General features: G+C 39.1%; 1 protein-coding gene across 6 annotated transcripts in view; it reads left to right on the plus strand.

The window, feature by feature from the left end:
* CDKAL1 (CDK5 regulatory subunit associated protein 1 like 1) overlaps positions 1 to 21,907 on the plus strand; it is a 702,199-nt gene that overhangs the window by 607,407 nt on the left and 72,885 nt on the right. Inside the window, exon 14 of one of the 6 annotated variants that reach the window (XM_016954982.3) lies at positions 15,657 to 16,168. The exons of the other annotated variants lie outside the window; for them this stretch is intronic. Coding sequence (XP_016810471.1) covers positions 15,657 to 15,665 — 9 coding nt within the window. The 3' untranslated portion in view covers positions 15,666 to 16,168. Of the gene's footprint in view, positions 1 to 15,656; positions 16,169 to 21,907 lie in introns of those variants that run through there. 6 annotated transcript variants of the gene reach the window in all.

Raw genomic sequence — 21,907 nt, forward strand, 5'->3', positions numbered from 1 at the left:
CAGTTTGTCAGCATTAATGTGAACAAAAGGTCACCAAGACTCATCAGATTGACAACGGAGAAAGAACATCATTCTCTGCTTTTAGAAATTCCTTATTTTATAATTTACCTAGCATGCTGCCAATTATTTAATTTTGAGTTAAAGATATTGTTCTTGGTGAAAAACCTATTTATTTTTAATCATAGTTGATTAACCTGTATATTACTAGTTATGAGTTATTTCAGTTATTTACAGTTTGTACTTGACCGTCACCGCCACATGCAGATTTATCATAAAAAGGAAGGAACTATTCTCCTTAATTTATTTTGTTTTTCACAGCCTGTTATGGTTTTTAAAAGGAGATAAGGCATGAAAAAGCCCTGAAACAATGGGCTAAAGTCATCCTCTGAATATGTGAGATATTTTTTATCTTTTCAGAGAGTCTTTGTAATTTAGGGACGTTTTAAGAAGTAAAACACATATAGAATGGGATTTTTTTTCTTTTTTAAAACAATCATTTCATTAGGTTTCTTTATTAACGAGTCTATTCACAGGGCAAAATGACAGCATGATAGCTGTTTAAGCTCATTGTTTTCAGATGGCAGAAACACAGAATAACAAAAGGAAAAGCCTCCAATATAGTTAATATAACCAAATGTTAGAGGAGGTAGGAAGATGCTTGTCAGAATCAAATAACTTATAAGCCATGGTGTCCATATTTTTCCCAGGAGTGGAAAGCCTTAATATCACAGCTATTCAATTTTTCATTCCACAAACATCCATTGTTTATAAACATTTCTAGAACAACGCTCTGTGTAGCATACGCATATGCCTTGTGCTCAAAGACAGTTTGCCCTTGTTCCTTTTAGTCTCCTTTCAGTTGTATTCTTGCTGTTTTATTCATTTTCCCCCTTTTCCCTTTCACATTAACAAAGTAATTCACTTTCATATGTATTCCTAGAGTTGTATTTTTGTTTCAAATGATGATTACATCCCTCAACCCCAAAATGTCTGGGTAAGTAGTTTATGGCCATCTGTATTCTGTCATGCAAAAGAAGATGGTTCTTCCAAATAAATTCAATGACTCAGCCATAATAACCAACATTTGTGTGTGTGTGTGTGTGTGTGTTTGTGTGTGTGTGTGTGTATGCTGTATGTGTGTGTGGGGAACTATCATTTTATAATTTCAACCACAGACAACCATAACCCAGAGCTTTTTAAATGCCCATCCTTTCACAAACATAATTTTATTTCTAACATTTTTGTAATCCAAATGTGCTAAAACATCTAGGCAGCATGCTGTATATCAGAAAGAGTAAGTGCTTTGCAGCCAAGTGAACCTGGCTTGGAAAATGCTTTCTCTCATTGACTAGCTGTGAAACTTTGGGCACGTTTCCTAATCTATCTGACCCTCACATTTGTCATCTGTGAAACAGGGAAAATAGTATCTATTCTGTGAGAAATAAAACTCTGAAAACAACTGATTCATAGTCAGTACTCATAAAATCTCTTGCCTATTTCCTTTCCCTTTCTTCTAAATAATTTCTTGGATAATATGTTCAGTAGTCTAGACACTTGGAAATGCTGAATTATTAAATATTTTCATGTTTCATTTCTCACATCTTTCAATGGCAATTGAAAAAAAATACATTACCATAAGACTTAAGAACCTGGACATAAGCATGGATTAGCTCAGTCAAGCCCATCTGTATACATGAGGTCAAAGTCAGGTCCCACCCCAGAGAACACTGTAAAGTCAAGTTTGTCTCCTCCGGCAGCAAGCTTCTCCTTTCTCCTTCTGTGTGCCCTTCTTGCTGCTTATGGACTCGGCGACCTCGCACTGTCTCCAGTCATGCACAGTCAAGCCTGCTTTCAAGAGAGAATGTGAGAGGCACGTCCATTACAAGATATACATTATTGAAAAGGGTCAATAGGAGAGTCTCCCTGGCTATTTTCATTTTAGCAGAAGAGATGGGATTTAAGCCAAAGTATTAGCTACTAATTGTTGATTCTCATGTGTTAGTGAACCTTTCTGTTTTCCAGCAGACTTTCTGGAACATGTCAATTATGGTGTCCCTGAATATTATTTTTAATTGGCTCTTTCACCTTTAAGTGGCTACTTTTGATGACTTCTGACCCACAAAGAGATCCACAAATCACTGGAAACTGTTCCCTTCTGGCAGAAACCCATTTCACTTGTGACCAAGTCGTCCAGTAAAATGCACAATGTCATCAAGGAAGGGAATTGGGAACAGAACAGAGGATGTTACTTACAGCAGAACTACTAGCTACAGTTATTCCTGGTCATCAACATGTCCCAGGAAAGACTTAAAGAGCAAGAAAACGTAGAGAAAAATAACTTCTACCTTTAGTGCAAAATCAGTTTTACTGTGCCTTTCCTTTCTTGCCTTTTTTTTCCCTTGAAGCAGGGTCTCTGTCTCTCAGGCTGGAGTGCAGTAGTGTGAACATGGCTCAGTGCAGCCTCAACCTCCCAGGGTCAAATGATCCTCCCATCTCAACCTCCCGAGTAGCTAGGACTACAGGCACGCACCACCGTGTAACTAATTTTTAATTTTTTGTAGAGATGGGGTCTCACTGTGTTGCCCAGGCTGGTCTCAAACTCCTGGACTCAAGCCATCCTCCGGCCTCAGCCCCGCAAAGTGCTGGGATTACAAATGTAAGCCACTGCTCCCAGCCTCCTGTGCCTTTCTTTAAAGTCTTTACTTTTAGAAAATATCTGAAAGCAAATGAAAATCTCATTAATAATGAAGATAATGTATTACAAACAAAAATACCTTTTTTTCCCCTCAGGTAAATTACAAGGGTATTTTCTTCACAATCCCTAATAAGGGAAAGACTGTAAAAAACGCACAGATAATTGTTGATAATCTCAGCTTTCTGCTGACTTTTTGCTTCTTTCTTTGTTGTACTGTTCTGATAGAGGATTTGGGTAGATACGGAAGATCAAGGAGGAGGAATATAGAGGAATTCACTTAATTGCTAAATGTTCCCATGAAACATGAATGATACACTGTCAAACACTGGATTATATACTGCCTTGGTGTGTTCACTTAATTATATCTTAGCAACTAGACTGTACATTTCTCAAGGGTAAGGACTATGTCTTATGTCTTTGAACACCCTTAAAGGAACCTAGGCTAGTAGTTGACATTGAATAGTTTCTAAGTAAACTCTTGCCGACTGGAATTGTATTTACGGCAAAGCTACTTGCAAATTACTTGCATTGAGACCAAATGTAAACACTAGAGGAGCCAGACATGGTTTTCTTTGGACACATCTTGGATGTGCCTGATGTCCTCCCCACCTGCCTTGGGCATCCCTTTATGATAAAACTTTAATTCAGTCAAACTGGTATCACTGCATGTTTTTAAGAGACTTGCCCACTTTCTGACCAAATTATCCATCTACCCAAGGTTCTCAGTCAGGGTTGGTGTCACTCTATCAAGGGGCTATATGGAAATAGGGAGGGGTTGGTCGTTGCTAGTGGTGCTACTGGCATTACGCTCCCAGGGGCCGGAGATGCTAAACATGCTAAATGTTGCACAGCACAGTCTGTCACAGCAAAGCACTGTTGTGCTCACAGTACCGCTAGCGCTCAGCATTAAAAAACACTGGGTTCCTTAAAAACTTGTCCTGCTTGCTATGTGTATTAGTCCGTTTTCAGGCTGCTGATAAAGACATACCCGAGACTGGGAAGAAAAAGAGGTTTAATTGGACTTACAGCTCCACATGGCTGGGGAGGCCTCCGAATCATGGCGGGAGGCAAAAGGCACTTCTTACATGGCGGCGCCAGGAGAAAATGAGGAGAGAAGCAAAAGCGGAAACCCCTGATAAACCCATCAGATCTCATGAGACTTATTTACTATCACGAGAATAGCACGGGAAAGACCAGCACGGGACCCATCACCTCCCCCTGGGTCCCTCCCACAACACATGGGAATTCTGGGAGTTACAATTCAAGTTGAGATTTGAATGGGGACACAGCCAAACCATATCACTACACAAGCCTTATATTTCACCACTCCCCCCTTGCACGCTATATTTAATCCTTACTGAGCTACTTCGTTCTGGATCATGCCAAGCTCTGTCTACTTCTACATCTTTGCAGATTTTATTTCTTAGGCTCCTGACCTACTTTCTCTTCTAGCAAATGTTTTTTAATCCTTCAGGACTCACTCAGCCCAGGCACCTCCACGAAGCCTTTGCTTCTTACAAACCCAGCCTGGAATATGTGGCATCTTTACGTGCCTTCAAAGCACTCTGTGCTTCCCTCTGCCAGGACATTTGTCCCAGTGAATTATGGTTATTTACTTTCATGTCCTCCCACTAGACTAAAACCTACTTAAGAATAAGGTGTATGTCCCCGTGATTCACTCAGTGCCTGACACATAGTAGGTACTTAATAATTTTTGAATGAATGACTCAATCCATGACATTGTCAGGCAGGAATTAGTTCATTTGGCAGATATTCACTGTGTATTCCTCATAACTTTATGCCAAGGAAGAGTCCTGGCATGAAGCAACACTGGCATTTTGGATGGGGAAGAAACCTTAGGAGTGAAGTAGGAAGAAGGGGTAGAGAAATTATCCACATAAAAGAGTTAGCTCAGGCTTTATTCGCTCAGTAGCCCTTAAGACTGTGAGTGGGATATGTAGTAGGAGGGACCCAGCCAACACTGTTCAAAGTTTGGAGCTTGGACCCAGCCAGTCCACAAACATATTGACCCAAAATGAGGTAGCTACAGAAGTTGGAGTAAGCATTTAGGAATTTGACAGAATAATTTTGTGTCTCTTAAATCTTATACTGAAAACATTGGTGCTTGTCTTTAATGCCATTTTTTCTAGTCATTAATCTTTATCATATCTTATAAATCAATTGGTTCCTGGTGGATCCGAATTTTTTTTTTCCAAAAAAAAGAAGGAAGGAAAAACATTTAAATAGCTGGTCCTCAGTAGTGTGCACCAGACTGGTCTAGGTGTTCCCAGCAATGACTGTGTTTTGTACCAGATTCCAAGTTAGATGCCAAAGAATCAGAAATTTGCTGCCAGTTCCTTCCTTCCTTTTCTCCCCTCTTGGCAAGAGAATGGCTTACTTGAGATAGAGGCAAGCAGGTAGGACAGGGTCCTCTCTGAGTACCTAGTGTTCTAGGTAAGGCAATAGTACTTAGCCAGAGCTGCCATATGAAAAAAAAAAAAAATCTTCTCATCTGGATCAAGCCAGTCTGGCAGGAGACTGGGACACCATAGAATCTGGGGTGCCCAGTTTTTACCCAAACAGTAGAGTTTATGGTAACATAACTAAGGCTAGCACCTACCTCCTGGTGGACTGGTGGCCACCAATGTACCCTCCATTCTGATGATGATGAGCTCAAGAACTAAATGAGACTGGCTGGATTCATAGGATAAGGACCCTCATTGGCAGCAACTCAGCAGGTTATGGGAGGCAGTGGCCAACATGCCTAGGATAAGGGGAGCATAGTGCCAGGTATTATGAAGATTCAGACATGAGCAGTGTTGTTGACAATTTGAACCAAAAGCATGGACCAAAGTACGAATAGAATGCTTTAGGAGAAAAAGAGAAGTACAAAATGTAATACTGCAGCCTTAAAGAGTAAATATGAACTAGTTTGTGTGCAAATTCAAGCAAGGCAACGTTACTTTTACAACATTATTGGAAGAAGTTGAAGATGGTAATGGTAGTGGTACATTTATTGACTGTTAAGTAAGAAGCAGTATGACCCTCATAAAGATTGTTTATGTGTAGCAGGGTTGAAGTGCCATGTGATAAAACTCATAAGCTTTACTTACAAGAGTTCTAACTAGTGTAGAAAAAAATCCTGCCAGACAGCGTGTCTGCTTTGTTTGGAATAGAAGCATAAATATCTAATTTGCCTTGTTACAGAGAAAAATGCATGATCTATGCAGCTTGTAGCCAAATAATCATTCTATTAGGCTCAAAATGTAGGGAACGTAGTTAATTTGCTTCTTTGCCCTAATCCTTATCTCTGAATTTGTACTTCATTTAGTCATATTTCACCTCTTAGAAGCTAAAAACACAATTTTGCCAGAAGATCAAAAATAAAAGCAGCAATAGCATAAGTCAGTATACCCTAAATTAGGAAAGTTAGAAACACACACAGTAACAAATCTCTCAAAGTTTGTTTTTCTCTCAACGTTTCTCTAGTCTGTAGGTTTTTTTTCTTTTCCATGTAAGTGTTGTGTCATGAAAGCAAGTGTGTCTCAGGAGTGTAAGGTAGGACCCTATAAACCTTTAATATTAGCATTTCATCACAAAAGTTCCTTTGTTAATTTTTCTGTTGAAGAAAAATGAGGGTGACTAGCAGCCTTAGACAAAAGCTTAGTTTTTGTTTTCAAACAAAATTGACTTGATGTGGTTTAGGTTAGAAATTGATATTTTATTTTTTTAATTTGTCAGGCTTTTATTTTTTAGGTGGTGCCTTGCCTGTGTTAGATGTTTCAGTTTCCTAGTGTGTTTGTAACACCCAAAAGCAAATGAATTTTTATGAAACCATAAAAATGATCAACTATACCCTCTTATATAGAATGTTCATATGCAGCATAATTGTTTAATGCTGTTTTCTTTCCACATTAAGTCAACCTGAAAGATTATTGATTGTCACAAACACTGTTTCTTAATGCCAGAATTCTCCAGACCTGTGTCTCAAGGGACCCTAGTCAGGAGGGTAATTGTTGCTGCTCTCTGTTGAATACCCGGTGACAGCCTGTCTGGGTCGACTCAGGTTGTGGAATGGTGCATTTCATGATACTGAGTAGCCTGCCATTCTGGTGTAAAGTGGGAGTAGCCCCTCATTTATGGCTAAGGGAAGAGAGAGTTGGATGGTAAAAAAACAGCACAATTTTAGTAGGTATGTTATATTCAGAAAAGACTGAGATACCATTCCATGTGAAGTTTTAAATTTTGCCTTATTTATAGATATGTGCCCAAATCATCATGTTAGTTACTTTCATTTGTGTAGTACTTTCTACAAAGTACTTTACCTATGAATCATCTCACCACCTAGCCAAATAACTCTCAAACAAGTTATTTGACTTCTTTGGTCCTCAGTTTTCTGATCTGTGAAAGTGGCATAAAATTACACTGCATCCTATTAGCCAGCCTCACAGAGTTGTGAAGGTCAAATGCAATAGAGCTTAGACATGCAAATGTTATATTCCCTGCAGCAGAGTAAAGTCACATAAATGAACAACTGTTTTTAAAGCAACTATTGAATGCTAAATACTGTGCTGTGGTCAGCGGAGTGCAGTTTCATATACTGGGAATGGATTCTGGCATTCCTGTGACATTTTATACTGAATCACCTGTTTGTCCTTAAAAACTGAAGATAGGCCAGGCATGGTGGCCCACGCATGTAATCCTAGCACTTTGGAGGCCAAAGTGGGCAGATTGCTTGAGACCAGGAGTTAGAGATCAGCCTGGGAAACATGGTGAAACCCCATCTCTACAAAAAATACCAAAAAAAAAAAAAAAAAAAAAAAGAATTAGCTGGGTGTGGTGGCATGTACCTATAGTCCCAGCTACCTGGGAGGCTCAGGTAGGAGGATCACCTGAGCCCAGGAGGTGGAGGCTGCAATGAGCCATGATCATTATGCCTTTGCACTCCAGCCTGGGTGACACAGTGAGACTGACCTTGTCTCCAAAAAGAAAACACAAACAAACAAATAAAAAAGATGAGAACAGGTAAATTGAGTGTGGGGTGAGGAGGGAGATAAGGGATGTGCCCTAGCTTTACATATTTTCTAAGATTTTCTGTTTGAAGTATTCTTATTTGCTTTAAATCTGAGATTTACAAAAAGTGATTTCAACCTCATGACGTGTCCAAAATAAGTTCTGCTTTGCTAGGCTTGAGCCCTAGGTGGTCATGTCCCCTTAGGATGCCCAGAGCCTTCAGGATTGTAATGTCTTACACATGTTTCTAGGAGGGCTGCAGAGCTGGGTGGCATGGAGCTCATTTGCATGCACTTGATTCACAGCCTTTATTTCCAGGCAGTCACGTTTTCCTTCTCAGAACAATGTCCTAACTGTTGAAAGTGTGCAGATTTTCATGTTTGTTCTCAATGATGAAGAGCAGAAAGTCTATAAAAATGTTAAATTATGGTAATAAAGTAAATGTCTTCATTTGCTGAGCTGATCTTTTCACATTTAGAATAAATATCTCCTTTGTAGTAACTCCTTAGAAAAATTCCAAAAGCTTTGTAACAGTATTATGAGAAAAGATTTTTTTCCCCTCCTCCTGTGAAACTGGTTAGCAACATCCCAGAAAACTAGAATTCTCTAGTAACCCCTAGGTCAAGTGCCCATCTTCACACACATCTCTTTTATTCCACCTCACTTATGAAGGATCAGCTTATTCCTAATTCCTAGCTGCTTTTTAGGGGACCAAGTTAATCTCAACAAAGAATGGTAAATCAGATTTGCAATCTGTGATGTTAGGGAATAGAGTGATATCAAGTAATTAGAAAGAATCATACAGATCACTTTAACCACTTCACAGCCCAAAGAAGCAAAGTCTCTGTCTAAAATTACACGGCTGCCAACCTGGATAACGTAGCAGGATCCCATCTCTACAAAATATCAAAAATTCACTGGGCCTGGTGGCATACACTTGTAGTCCCAGCTACTCAGGAGGCAGACATGGCAGTATCACTTGAACCCAAGAGTTCAAGGCTGCAGCAAACTGTGATCACGCCACCGCATTCAGCCTGGGCTGCAGAGTGAGACCCTGCCTCAAAATAAGATAAAATTACATGGCTGGTTTATGGCTGATTCCATAGTTCAGTACTGTTGACAATAGGCAACACAAAGAGTGGTATTTCCTAAAGGTTCCAGTGGACTAGAATGTAACATTTTGTAATAAAATTAATGCGTGTGAAAACTGGCCTGGAGATTGTACCCTTCTAAACTGCTAATACCCAGTGTTACATCCTCCTCCTCTCCTTAATGGGTCTGGACTGCATGCACTACAGTTGCCCAGTAAAATAAAACATCATCAAATACTGCATTAGGTATCAGGGACCAGGCATTTGTCTGAGCTCCAACACGTGCTTTCTGGGTCTTGGATTTTTCTCTGCTCTTAAATTAGAATGATTAATTTAATCATTAAATTAGATGGCTGACATGAACGACTAATGTCTTCATGGAGTACCATTCTTCCATAAAAATTGACCAAAAAAAATCACAGTTCATGTCCTAGAGCCCAGGAGGAAAGGGTGTTTTTGATTTCTGACCCTAACCTTTCTAATCTATCCTTCAAATTCAGGTAGGTTCGGCTCAGAATAAAGGTGGAAAGAGCCAATTGGACCTTAAGGTTAAACATTGGAGAGAGGAGGAAAACTCTTTTTGACAGCCTCTAGTGTTATTTGTGGGATAGACTGGTCCCTCTAAGATACTCTTAAATTTGGCTGGGCGTGGTGGCTCACGCCTGTAATCCCAGCACTTTCGGAGGCCGAGACAGGCGGATCACAAGGTCAGGAGATCGAGACCATCCTGGCTAACATGGTGAAACCCCATCTCTACTAAAAATACAAAAAAATCAGCTGGGCGTGGTGGTGGGCACCTGTAGTCCCAGCTACTTGGGAGGCTGAGGCAGGAGAATGGCATGAACCCAGGAGGCAGAGCTTGCAGTGAGCCAAGATCTCGCCACTGCACTCCAGCCTGGGCGACAGAGCGAGACTCCGTCTCAAAAAAAAAAAAAAAAGATACTCTTGAGTTTACCTTTCTATCCAAGATTTCTTTGGTTCTATAATCAAAATAAACCTTCTGTTTTCCCCTATAGTTTTCCTGTCTGATTCAGATCCAAGTCTACATTTTTGGAAGCCTGCACGTGTCCATGGTCCATCAGCAATAATGTTTATGGACGCCACGACCAAAGGCTTCTTCAGCAAGCACAGGCAGGGGATTGACTGGTGGGGGGGGAAGTGAATACCTAGAACCTATGGTCCAACAGGTAGTCTTTTGCTGTGCAAGCATCACCAAGTCCAGGCAAGGACCATTTCGAGTTTTTAATACATAAGGTCATTTTTTCCCCCCAATGTTTCTGGATAAATAAAAAAGATAATTTTATTTAGTATAAAGAATGCTCAACCAGATAAAAACCTGGAAAGCTTGAGTCCACAACTTTATTAGTATGTTGCTTTTTACTTTTAAAAATGGTTTTAATATTTGGTCATCCAAAACGTAACACCCGAGTAACTAACTTCCTTATGAGATTGGCAAATAGAATATGATGGGGGTAATGGGGCCATTCTGGACTCCGTGGGAGATCAGACCATCACACAAAGGCTTAGAGGTGGAAATAATAAGAATAACAAATGCTAACTTGTAGCTCTGTGTCCATTGTCCACTGTTAATTCACAAGAGCCTTGATAGTGATCAAAGCTGAGCTTCCTGGTTAGTGCCCTGCAACCAAGACCACCCTCTCTCCTTGAGTCCTGTGGGATCCTGACTTTACTTTGACTTGAGAAGAAGCTAATTATGGGTTGATTTCTGGAAAGAATGATTAATAATCACTTCCATTTGGCAAAATAAAATCTGTGGAGGCAACAGTGGTGTTTTTACTACCTTATGAAGCAACATGAGGAAGAAGGAAAAAATCATGTATAATCTTTTGCAACAAGCTATAAAATGATGTTTTTTGTCTTTAATTAAACAAAAGCATTTTTATTTGCAGAATGTTATGATCATATTGCTAATACAGCTTAATGCTTACTTTTTAACTAATTCATTTTCTCATTTGTGGCAGTCTAGAAAGGTTTATTAAATCTAATGACTGTTTTAGGATTAAGTAGGGGAAAAGCATGTTCTAATTACGGGGATGGATAAAAGCAAACTAATTAACCAAAAAAGTGTATTTCCTTCCTCATAGATGTCTGGTCAGCCATATCTGAGATGAACTTGGGTTACCTAGCTCCTGAGTTTTTTAATCATGTTTTTGGATTGCATTTTTTACACCATCTGTACCATTAACATGACTGTAATTTCTGTCACAGTTGGAAGCTTCAGTTAATAAATGTTTTGTTTCGGAGGGGGATGGGAAGGCAGACAGGAAGGTGGGAGTGTTTATGAATGAACCAAAAGGGAAGGGACTGTGATCTGAGGAGCCATGAAGTGAAAATCCTGGACTGACTTAGAACTGTGAATTTGGGGTTGTCCTTTTCTGCCCCACCTTATAAATACTCTTAATTAATCCTTCTAAAAAAATCCAACCTAGAAGAAAGTATTAATCACCTATTAATCACCAGCTAGTCAAAAAATCTAAATAACTTAATTCTTAGACAACAGAGCATATACAGAAGAATGTGTGGTTGTTTTATGAAATTCAGAAGGATTTGTTTCTTAGTGTTGTGTATATCCTGAACAAAGCACAGAATCACAGTATTGTAGTTGAGAGTTCCAAATAAATAGATATTTTATCCTATTTTTTTAATTACAGATTTTTCTGGATATATTTTTCTTTTTTTTACTAGTAACTACTGCTTCAGGCTTTTAAAAAACACTGATTATGTTTTCAAAGTTGAAGAAAATGGTAAGTTTTAAAGCATCTGTAATTTCAAAGAGTGATAGTATATTGATTAAAAAGTTTATAGAAATAAATAATAAAATTTTGTTGCAGGGAGAGGAATAGGCAAGACACAAGGCAAACTGTAGACTAACTCACTGAAAATAAGTACACATACTTTTCAATTTTAAAAGATTACCATTCATGACTAAAAAAGAATAAACTGTATGAAGTGAAGACTGAATTTTTAGTTAAAAGTCTTATTATACTAGGATGAAGTTTTACATCTTGTAGCATAAGGGACATTAGCTTTAGTATTATAAAGGAGATATCAGTATATATTGTGTGCCTGCTGGGTGCTTAGGGATACAAACCATTAAGATAGAAGCCTACCTCAAGGAGCTTACTGTCAGTAAACATTTGGAGGACAAGGAGTTACAGTAGAACAGGAAATGTAATTTACTTCAAAAAACTTTTTTTTTTTGAGACAGTGTCTCACTCTGTTGCCCAGGCTGGAGTGCAGTGGCACAATCTCGGCTCACCACAACTTCCACCTCTCAGGTTCAAGCGTTTCTCCTGCCTCAGCCTCCCAAGTAGCTGGGATTACAGGCATGCCCCACCTCCAGGCCCGGCTAATTTTTTTGTATTTTTTAGTAGAGACAGGGTTTCGCCATGTTAGCCAGGCTGGTCTCAAACTCCTGACTTCAAGTAATTTGCCCGCCTCGGCCTCCCAAAGTGCTGGGATTACAGGCATGAACCACCACGCCTGGCCCCAAAAAACATTCTTAAATGATGATTTATGTAATAAAAGTACTTCAGTGATAGACAATGGAAATAGTACTTATCTGGTTGCAATGATTTGTAGGTAGTGGTCTTGCAACATTTGCTGGTGATACATCCTAAAGCCTCACGATTCCTCACATTCCCAAAAAGCCTTGGAATGTATAACTGCATCCTTAAGTTATGCTTATAAAAGTAATTGAACGTTTAGAGTGATGCTGGCAGGCCTTTCTGAAAGTGACTGCGTTCACTGAGAGACAGTAAAGAAGCCACACATAGATGCAAACACCGGGAAGTTGGCTAAGGTGACTCATTAAGTGAGTCCATCGTATCTATCAATCTTGAGTAATTCGGGAATTCCAAAATGTGCAGCAGCCAAATAACAAATGAATGTCCCGAACATTTATTTATTTATTTATTTTGAGATGGAGTCTTGCTCTGGCGCCCAGGCTGGAGTGCAGTGGCGCTATCTCGGCTCAGTGCAAGCTCCGCCTCCTGGGTTCACGCCATTCTCCTGCCTCAGCCTCCCGAGTAGCTGGAACTAAAGGCGCCCGCCACCACACCCGGCTAATTTTTTGTATTTTTAGTAGAGATGGGGTTTCACCATGTTAGCCAGGATGGTCTCAATCTCCTGACCTTGTGATCCACCCGCCTCGGCCTCCCACAGTGCTGGGATTACAGGCGGGAGCCACCGCACCTGGCCTGTCCTGAACGTTTCTGTTCCAACTAGTGATGGTGAGGCTCTAAAGATTTCCCACATAAACTGCAGGAGTTACCAAACAGCACGCTTCCAGGGGCAAGAAAAGAATGGATGTTGGGTATTTATGAATACCCAGCAAGGTATTCAGGTTTTCACAGAAATACCCAGGTATTACTTACTGGCCTTGCTAAAAATCAAAACTCCTGATGCCTCCTTAGCGATTGTACAAGCCTGCTTCCATGGCCATTTCCTTTAGTGCAGGGCCGTGTTCTCTAAAGGGAACAGTGTAGTTATGAAGTTTGTTGTAATGAAATTTTCCCTGTGTGACCAAATCTTCACCCTTAAAACCAAACCTAGTTGGGGCAACGAAGGCAAATATAGCCAAAGCCTCCATAAAACTTGCTTTAAACTTGGCTTTTAGTGTGTGTCAGTTAGCCAAACACTCTTATCAATTAAACCAGTGACCTTGGGATTGATCAGAGGAAGCAGTCAAGTCTACTTGATATTTAAAATGGCTTCATATAATTCCCATGAAGTCCCATGAAATACAACAGCCCAAGTTCAGGTTTTGTCCTGTCAACTTCGTCCTGACAGGCTTTCTGTATTCCATCACTGGCTTTCTAACTTACTCTTCCCCAGACTGAAATCAGAGTAATGAAAACAGTCAAACTGCTCATAAAATGTCACATTACTATGAGAGCACACATTATTTCTACAGATATTTTCTATCAGTCACTAGATCACTACTCAAACGACAGCAGTGCCTGCCTGAAACATGGTTTAAAAATGACAGCCCCATACTGCAAAGACTACTTCAGCAGTAAAATTTACTGATTTGTCCCTCTGATCTTAGCCTACAAAAGATACCAAATGTTACTCAGGAATAAATAAAACATTTCTAGAAAAGGAGAGAAAAGGTTATATGCTTCATTTTGCTTATCAATGTCATTTCCAAGCCAACAATTTTATTAGGGGTAGGGGTATGGGGACATGCTATTTTTAGTTTGTGGGGGAGAAATGTGACATTTAGAACAAATGTCATAGCATTTCTTCAATAAAAATCCATGCTGTCAGCTCCCTAGCTCTAGAGAATTATAGAAAAGCCGTACTGAACTAAAGGAGAGGCAACAATAACTTGATTTTTAGTTTAACCCTCTCCGACCCAGCCTCAGCGTGGCTGGACAGTAGTAACAGTTTTTGTGTGTTACCTAGCTCTGGGAAGCAGTCGTGCATTCGCACAAAGGGTATTTGTTTAAAAGAATCTATTCTGTCTACCTAAGAAATGACTCTGTGTTCAGCCAAAGCCCTGTGACCTGTTTTGTTCATTGAACCTTGAGGAGAAGCAATTTTTTCACAAACAAAAGAACTCAAATATCTACTAAAATAACTACTCCAATATGAAAGACAGAAAATGACTTTTATTGCCTGTAAACAACAAAAACAGTAGAGGACATAATTATTAGACTTTAATAGAAAAATAAATATGTAATAAATAAAGTTCTCATTATGGAACATTTGCCCTTATCTCATTTCCCCCTTTTTTGGCATATATTCACATTCTATCATGTAGTATCTCTGGGTTGTTATTTAACTTTTCAGGACAAGAGCCATATCTTACATTTCTCTAAATCCTCTGCAGTGCCTAGTACAGTTTTTGATAAAAGTATTGAACAATTGAAACATTAGTTTGAAAAATGCAGTTCGTATCTACAGTTTTTTTTTAACTTTCTTGCTCTCCCTGGCATGCCGCCTCCACCCCCAACACACACAATGATTATTTTCAGCCTTTGCCATTTTCAAGGCTCAGATTCTACTTGCTCCATCCTTACTCCTATTGAGTATTAATAGTAGTCTTTGCTGACAGTGACCTGTGCACTTTAAAAATACGTATTATCATCTCCACTAAGTGCGAAGATGGAGACATCTGTGGCGTTTTTGCTCTTCTCTCCTTTGCCCTTGCAAATAATTATGTGCTTCATTCATGATCTTTTTTCTTTCTTTCCTGTCTCAGAAGGGGGTCCTCTCTTTCTTCACCAAGTTCTTTCTTCCCCTAAACTCTCAATCAGATCCCTTCAGCCTGTCCTGGAATCCCACCAGTTGTTCCCCAGTAGTCTCTGTCTTCCTTTTTCTAACTCCTCCCCTTCACTTTCAGATGGGCATAGCAGTAGTCTCCAGTTTAACCTGCTGTCTTCTCTAATTACCATTAATTTGCTAAACATGAATTGAGCACTCAATAGGTACAGGCATTCAGCCAAGTAATAAGGGTATACTCTTGAGTAAGATGAAGTTCCTTCTCTTAAGCAGCTCACAACTGCCACACCGATTCAACCAGCAACTTGTCATATGACCCCCACAAACATTCACTCAGCGAACATTCGTCCAGTCAAATTCAGGTGACACAATGAGTGCTAATGACAGCCCCTGCTCTCAAGGAGCTCGTAGTCTATGCTATTTCTGGAGCCTATGCTAGCTATACCTCTCGTTTTGAACTTTTACTTATTTACTGCTCGTAATGATTATTTATGTTTTATATGTAACTGTAATATCCTTAATGCAGCTTTTCTTCTATTACCGTGAGGACAAAGACTGGTTTTCAAAAACTGAATTACTTTTTATCTTTTGTGATCTTTGTTTAACAGATTACCTAAACACAGATCCCTGTCATTCAGCCACTCCAGCCATGTACTACGCAGATCCAAGGAAGGAGTACCAAACACATCTCAGTTTAGGCGGCCTTGCGCATCAGTGTTCAAGAAATATTTCCATTCGACTCTTAGAGTACCAGCAATTTTTGAAACACTGTTCCATTTTCTAAATTTTTTTGAGTCTTTTATCTCTCCTATTCTATTTAATCACCCTACTATATAAAGCCATGTGAATAATTCACGTTCACTGGTTCAGAAGTAGGTGATGTTTTGAAAATTCATTTTTATATGAATTAGATATATATGATTTAGTAATTTGTATATGTCCCCAATTATATTCTTAACCTGTTTTTTCTAATAGTGTTTTGACATGACTTTTTAACACTTGTCATCTATATTGACAACCTCATTGGCAGGGTAGAGGTATGTGATTTCTTTTTTTTTTTTTTTTTTTTTATCGTTAAGCATTTAACCATGAACTCTCAAATACAAAGAAAAGAATTGCCTCTGTGTGGATTTATTTAAGACTGTAATGAATTAACCTAATGCCATTTGAATTTAGATTGCTTCTGCCTCTATTCTGATAAGTTAGCGAACATATGTGACATTCATTCAATTATGGCAGCTGTTTAATCATCAATAGTAATATTTTATATTAATCATAATGTAGGCTGTATCACCTCTAGATTTGTGTGCCCGTATGAGAAGACGGGTATCATTCTCTTAGCTAGCAGCAGGATTCCTCTTAGGAAAGGAGCTGGCTTTGCTTAGGAAACTATCTTGATAAACAGTTCAATGGACAAAGTTAAAACCTGAGGACATGAGTTACAAGGAAACAAGACTAGGAAAGACAGAACTAACTGCTCAGCAGTAGAAAAAAAATAGAGGGATTTTTTTCTCTTAGCATAAATGAGAGAAAGGGTAATAAAAGAGAGGGAAGAAGTGGGGAATAACTAATATTCAGTTTTAAGTGGTTTGCATTTTTCCCTGTGTGGACAGAACTAAGCCAGAAAACAAAAAATTGAGAGCTAGATAAGACCTTGAGAATGCAGGTCCTCTGGATGTTTAAAGTCATTTGAGAAGGACACTGGACTTTTTTCACACAGGGCAAGGATGGGGAAATTAGAGCCAATCTAACTAGATCCAAAGGGGCGGGGAGACTCCAGATGACATCTGGGTCTCATAGATATTCATGCCTGCCTTTGATTCCCAGCCCTGCCTTTTACTAGCTGTGTACCTTTGGGAAAGATACTTAATTGCCCCGTGTTTCAGTTTCCTCATCCATAACATGGGAATCTCAAAAGTGCATTTTAAACAGGTTGTCATGGTGATTAAATTAATGCATGTGGAAGAGGTTGGGAAAATGTTTTGCATGTAAGTACTGGTTAAATGCCACACACATCATCCACACTCATGGAAACACACATATGATAGAAGATTTGGGTTTGCTTTTTATGTGCATGCTTTAAACTTAACTGCAAAGAAGTAATACATCAAAAACCCATTCTAAGGAAACAAAGTTGGCCCAGTACCCCTAATTTCTAGCAACTTCATCTCTCCCTTAAATGGAAAATATTTTATACCCTAAACAAATTAACTAATGAGTAACTTACTTTCTATAAAACGATGTTTAACTCCATATGTCATCATGTATTTTCAAAGACCAAAATTTTATCAATATCTGGATATATTAACCAATCCTTATACTTTTGCTCCTTGAGAAAAATATATTGCTTAGTTTCTGAAGCAATGGTGTAACTAGGTCTTTTGATATAATGTTAAATGTTTTAATCATTTGGCTCTTGTCTACATGAAATGGAAATGTAAATTGCTTTGTAAAAGTTGTTAAGCTTCAGTGGTGGCTAAATACTCTACAATGTGTAAAATATTAAAATACAAGAGTAGGCTGGGCACAGTGGCTCACACCTGTAATCCCAGCCCTTTGGGAGTCCAAGGCAGGCAGATCACGAAGTCAAGAGATGGAGACCATCCTGGCCAACATGATGAAACCCTGCCTCTACTAAAAATGCCAAAAGAAAATTAGCTGGGTGTGGTGGCACACACCTGTAATGCCAGCTACTCGAGAGGCTGAGGCAGGGGAATCACTTGAACCCGGGAGGCGGAGGTTTCAGTGAGCCGATTGTGCCACTGCACTCCAGCCTGGCCACAGAGCGAGACTCCGTCCCCCACCCCCCCCAAAAAAAAATACAAGAGTGATGACATTAAGAATGTAATTGCTGTCTATTTTGATTGCTTTTATTTAAAACGTTTACTGCTGACCTATTGGTAGCCATTTAGAATATTTGCCACATTTATTACAATATATCTAGAAACTCAGTTGTAAAAAATTTTATAATTCGATTCCTCAAAATCCTTTAGAAAACATTTAGATTTAGATTTTAAAATGTTTAGAACATATTTTTCCCTAAGCAATTGTTTTATCTAGTTTTTTTTTCCCCCGAATTATACTATGTGTCATCAGCGTGTGCGAGGATGGGGAGGACAGCTTTAAGAAGCTGCTGCATTTAGTACCAATTCCTTGTACAATTGGGAGGAGACTTTTGAAATAAAATATTCTGTTTCCCCAGCTCAAGCTGGACATGAAAATCAGAAACATGGAGGGAGAAGGGGCATAGCCGTGACGGGAAGGGGAAGGAATTTGATTTGAGGAGCGCCTGGAGAAGCCTAGTCTCACCCAGGACATCACCTCCCATGGTAGCACCTTTGCTATCACTTAGTACATTTTCTGTCTTGAGACAGTGAAAGCTCTTCAAGAGCAGGAACCGTGTCTCCTTGCTGTATTTCAGTGCCTAGCACGTATAGAAGGTTAATGAGTATTTGTTGAATGAATTAGTTGATTCACTTATAAGTCACTTTGCAATGTGGTGATTATTCATTATGTTCAAGAGACCTGTTTCCCATGCATTAGTAATTAGTCCTGCTAGGAATGAAATTTCATAAAATCTGTGAGAAGGGCAGCCTGACAGTGTGTGTCCAGACCTTCCAAATGTGCTCTGGAATATATTATAAAGGGACAGGGACGGATCTGAGTAAACATAAATCTGTGAAGATGTTCATTGCAGAACTGTTTATAGTAATAAAATGTAAAGAACAACCTAAATATCCCATAGTGGGTGATGAGTTAAATAAATGTTGCATTCATATGGCATAATAGCAGTGACTAAAATCATGTTATAGGAGAATATTTAGTGATAGGGAGGGGAGCGTTCACTGATATTTCAAAAACTGAAAAAGTATTACAAGATAACATGTATGTGATCCTAATTTCATAAAAATTATTATTACACATTTGCTTAGGAAAAATAAGACTGAGCCGGGCATGGTGGCTCACACCTGTAATCCTAGCACTTTGGGAGGCTGAGGCAGGTGGATCACTTGAGCTCAGGAGTTTGAGACCAGCCTGGGCAACATGGTGAAACTCTGTCTCTATAAAAAATTTTTAAAAAATTAGCTGGGCATGGTAGCTTGTGCCTGTAGTCCCAGCTACTGGCAGGGCTGAGGTGGGAGGATAGCTTGAGCCCAGGAGGCAGAGGTTGCAGTGAGCCGAGATCGTGCCACTGTACTCCAGCTTGGGTGACAGAGCGAGACCCTGTCTCCAAAAAAAAAGGAAAAATAAGACTGGTAAAATATACACTACAGTGTTAACACTAGTTATCTTTAGCAGAATCCCTTTTTTTCCTTTTTGTGCTTTTTCTATATTTTTGAAAAGTTCTAAAATGAACATTTATTCCTTTTGTAAAGAAGGGAAAGAGAAAGGAAAGTTTTCCAGTGCCATTTTGTGGAGTGATGGGACAAGTTTGTCCGAAAGGAATTGAAACAGGAATGGGAGGTTTAGAAGGAAGAACGATGGATGTAAGGAAGATAGTGAGACATGGATCAACTCTGAGCTGCAGCCACTGGAGAATTTGTGTGGTGGGATTACTAGAATTCAAGCAGCTGGAGAGGTGCAGAGAGATCCCTAGGAGCAAGATTGGTGTGCATGCTCCTGTGGTTGCTTTGGCATGGAATCCTTCTAAGAGTATCAAGCCGTATAAAGTAGGTAGGAAACAGAACCTTGTATGCCTGGTAAACTTTGCCAAGGAGAAGGGTCTGCTGTCTGCCTGGGTTGGTTTTTCAGCATGTGATTTAAGCATATTTTCCTTTGACTCTTCATGTGTGTTTATTGATTTCTTTTTCTGCGCCATATTCTTTGTTTCTACTGTGATACTTAGAGAGATGGTAGGTAGGGTGGAAAGAGATATGCTTTGACCTTGGCAGAATTCAGCAGACATAGATTTGATCCCTGCTCTATCACTTATGAGCTCTATGACCTTGGAAAAATTTGCTCCAATGCTCCTAGCCAGCAGTGTTAAAATGATGCTAATAATAATCACCTTGCAAGGTTTTAAGCAAGATACATTTATGTAAAGTCACCAACTCATTTCCTTTCACGATAATGGGCAGCCAGTAAATGTTACTTATTGTTCTCAAGATTGTCTTTTCTCAGCCAGACACTGTTGTATATATGCCTGTAATCCCAGCTACTCAGGAGGTTGAAGTGGGAGGATAGCCTGGAGTTTGAGACCAGCCTGGGCAACATAGTGAGATCCTGTCTCAAAGAAACAAACAAAAAACGAAAGATTGTCTTTTCTCATTGTTCTTTCTTGATTACACAAACACAGTGTGTCTTATAATTACAAAGCCATATGCTTGTGTTGATATCTTGTTTTTTTGTTTTTGTAGTTTTTACTTAAGTAATATAAAAAAAATAGCTAAGTGAAAATCTTCACGAATGAAAGCAAACTCTTTGTTTGTTCCTCGTCATCCTAACCAAAATCAGTAGTTTGATAGTACTTCTGTTTCATTATGACATACATCTACCAGTCACCTAACCTGGCCTTACTGAAACAAAACAGTCTTTGAGAAATGTAAGCACATCACTCAGCCTTGTTATGGAAAACTGGCAGAGCACCTGGGTGTGCCCAGAGGGACTGTGATTTCACTTCTCACTCCATAAGCAACATCCTTCTGTTGTGAATTAAATCTTCACAGTCAAAATCTGTGTCTGCATGTGCTTGTTTATTTGGAAACGAAATGTTATTCAGAGAGGCATTTTATTTGTAATACTTGTGGAGCAATATGATATTAAGTGAGCTTAATAGTGGTAGAGTGCTCTTTTCATTTTAAAGATTCTTCACATGCATTTGTTTTTCTTTCTGGCTTTCCTATCTGTTATTAGGCCAACAGACAAGTTATATTTTATACATATGTGTCAGTATGATGCTTTACATGTGTTTATAACATATATGAATATGGTATATACTCTTCTGTTTGTGAATTGCTGTGCATATCTGAGGATACGCATGTTAGTGAACTGGTTTCAATTTACACAAGGAGGTTTCTTTTTTCTGCTTTCACCCAACCTTTATTGAGGACAGTAAATGCTGCCTCTTATCTCCCATCCCAAGCTGAGTTCAGCATCTGGAGAAGCTTAAGGTCCCAATGCATCAAATTATCTTGCTCAAACTGTTGTTTATTACAGTCAATTTTGTCCTGTCACTCCAGTGGCAGAATGTCAAAGCTTTTCTTTGCGTTGCCTTCAGCTTTCAGCCTCTGCAGGGATCTGATATGCTGCTCCTGCTTTGCCAGGGGGTGGGTTGGAGGGGACTCAGAGGGTCATGATGAAGCTCCAAGCCAGATAACTACAGCACTGGTTAACCTCCTTGCTAAAGCTGGGAAGGGTTTATGCCCCACCATTTCACTCCCTGGACCACAAACATGCACTTCATTTTATGAATGTCTGTTAATTTCCTATGTTTCCATTTCTTTTCTTTTGAGACCTGTGTAACCACAAGCAAAGCATATATGATGGTATTCATAGAAGAATAGACAGTGTAAGTCTAGAAACTTAATGTGAATTTTGTCACTGACAAATATGTATTCTGTAATCTGAACAGTTTAATTTAGATAAATAGTTTATCTTTTAAAACTCTGACTAGAATAAACATTCACATGAATTTCCCATTTAAGTGTTAAAAACTTCAACTTCTAACCTTTTTTTCAATTAGAAACATATATGTACCTAATTATTTCTTTTTAGTTTTATATAATTGTGATCATGTATATAATTATACATGATGTACCTTTCTGGGATGAAGTTTTGTTGCGACAAAAGGTGCTTTCCAAATACGTTTTTGTTTTGACCATTGTCAACATAGTTAATAATCTGTAGAAGTTTGCCTAAT

The sequence above is a fragment of the Pan troglodytes genome, chromosome 5, assembly GCF_028858775.2.
Source record: "Pan troglodytes isolate AG18354 chromosome 5, NHGRI_mPanTro3-v2.0_pri, whole genome shotgun sequence".
In the NCBI taxonomy this organism is placed as follows: domain Eukaryota; kingdom Metazoa; phylum Chordata; class Mammalia; order Primates; family Hominidae; genus Pan; species Pan troglodytes.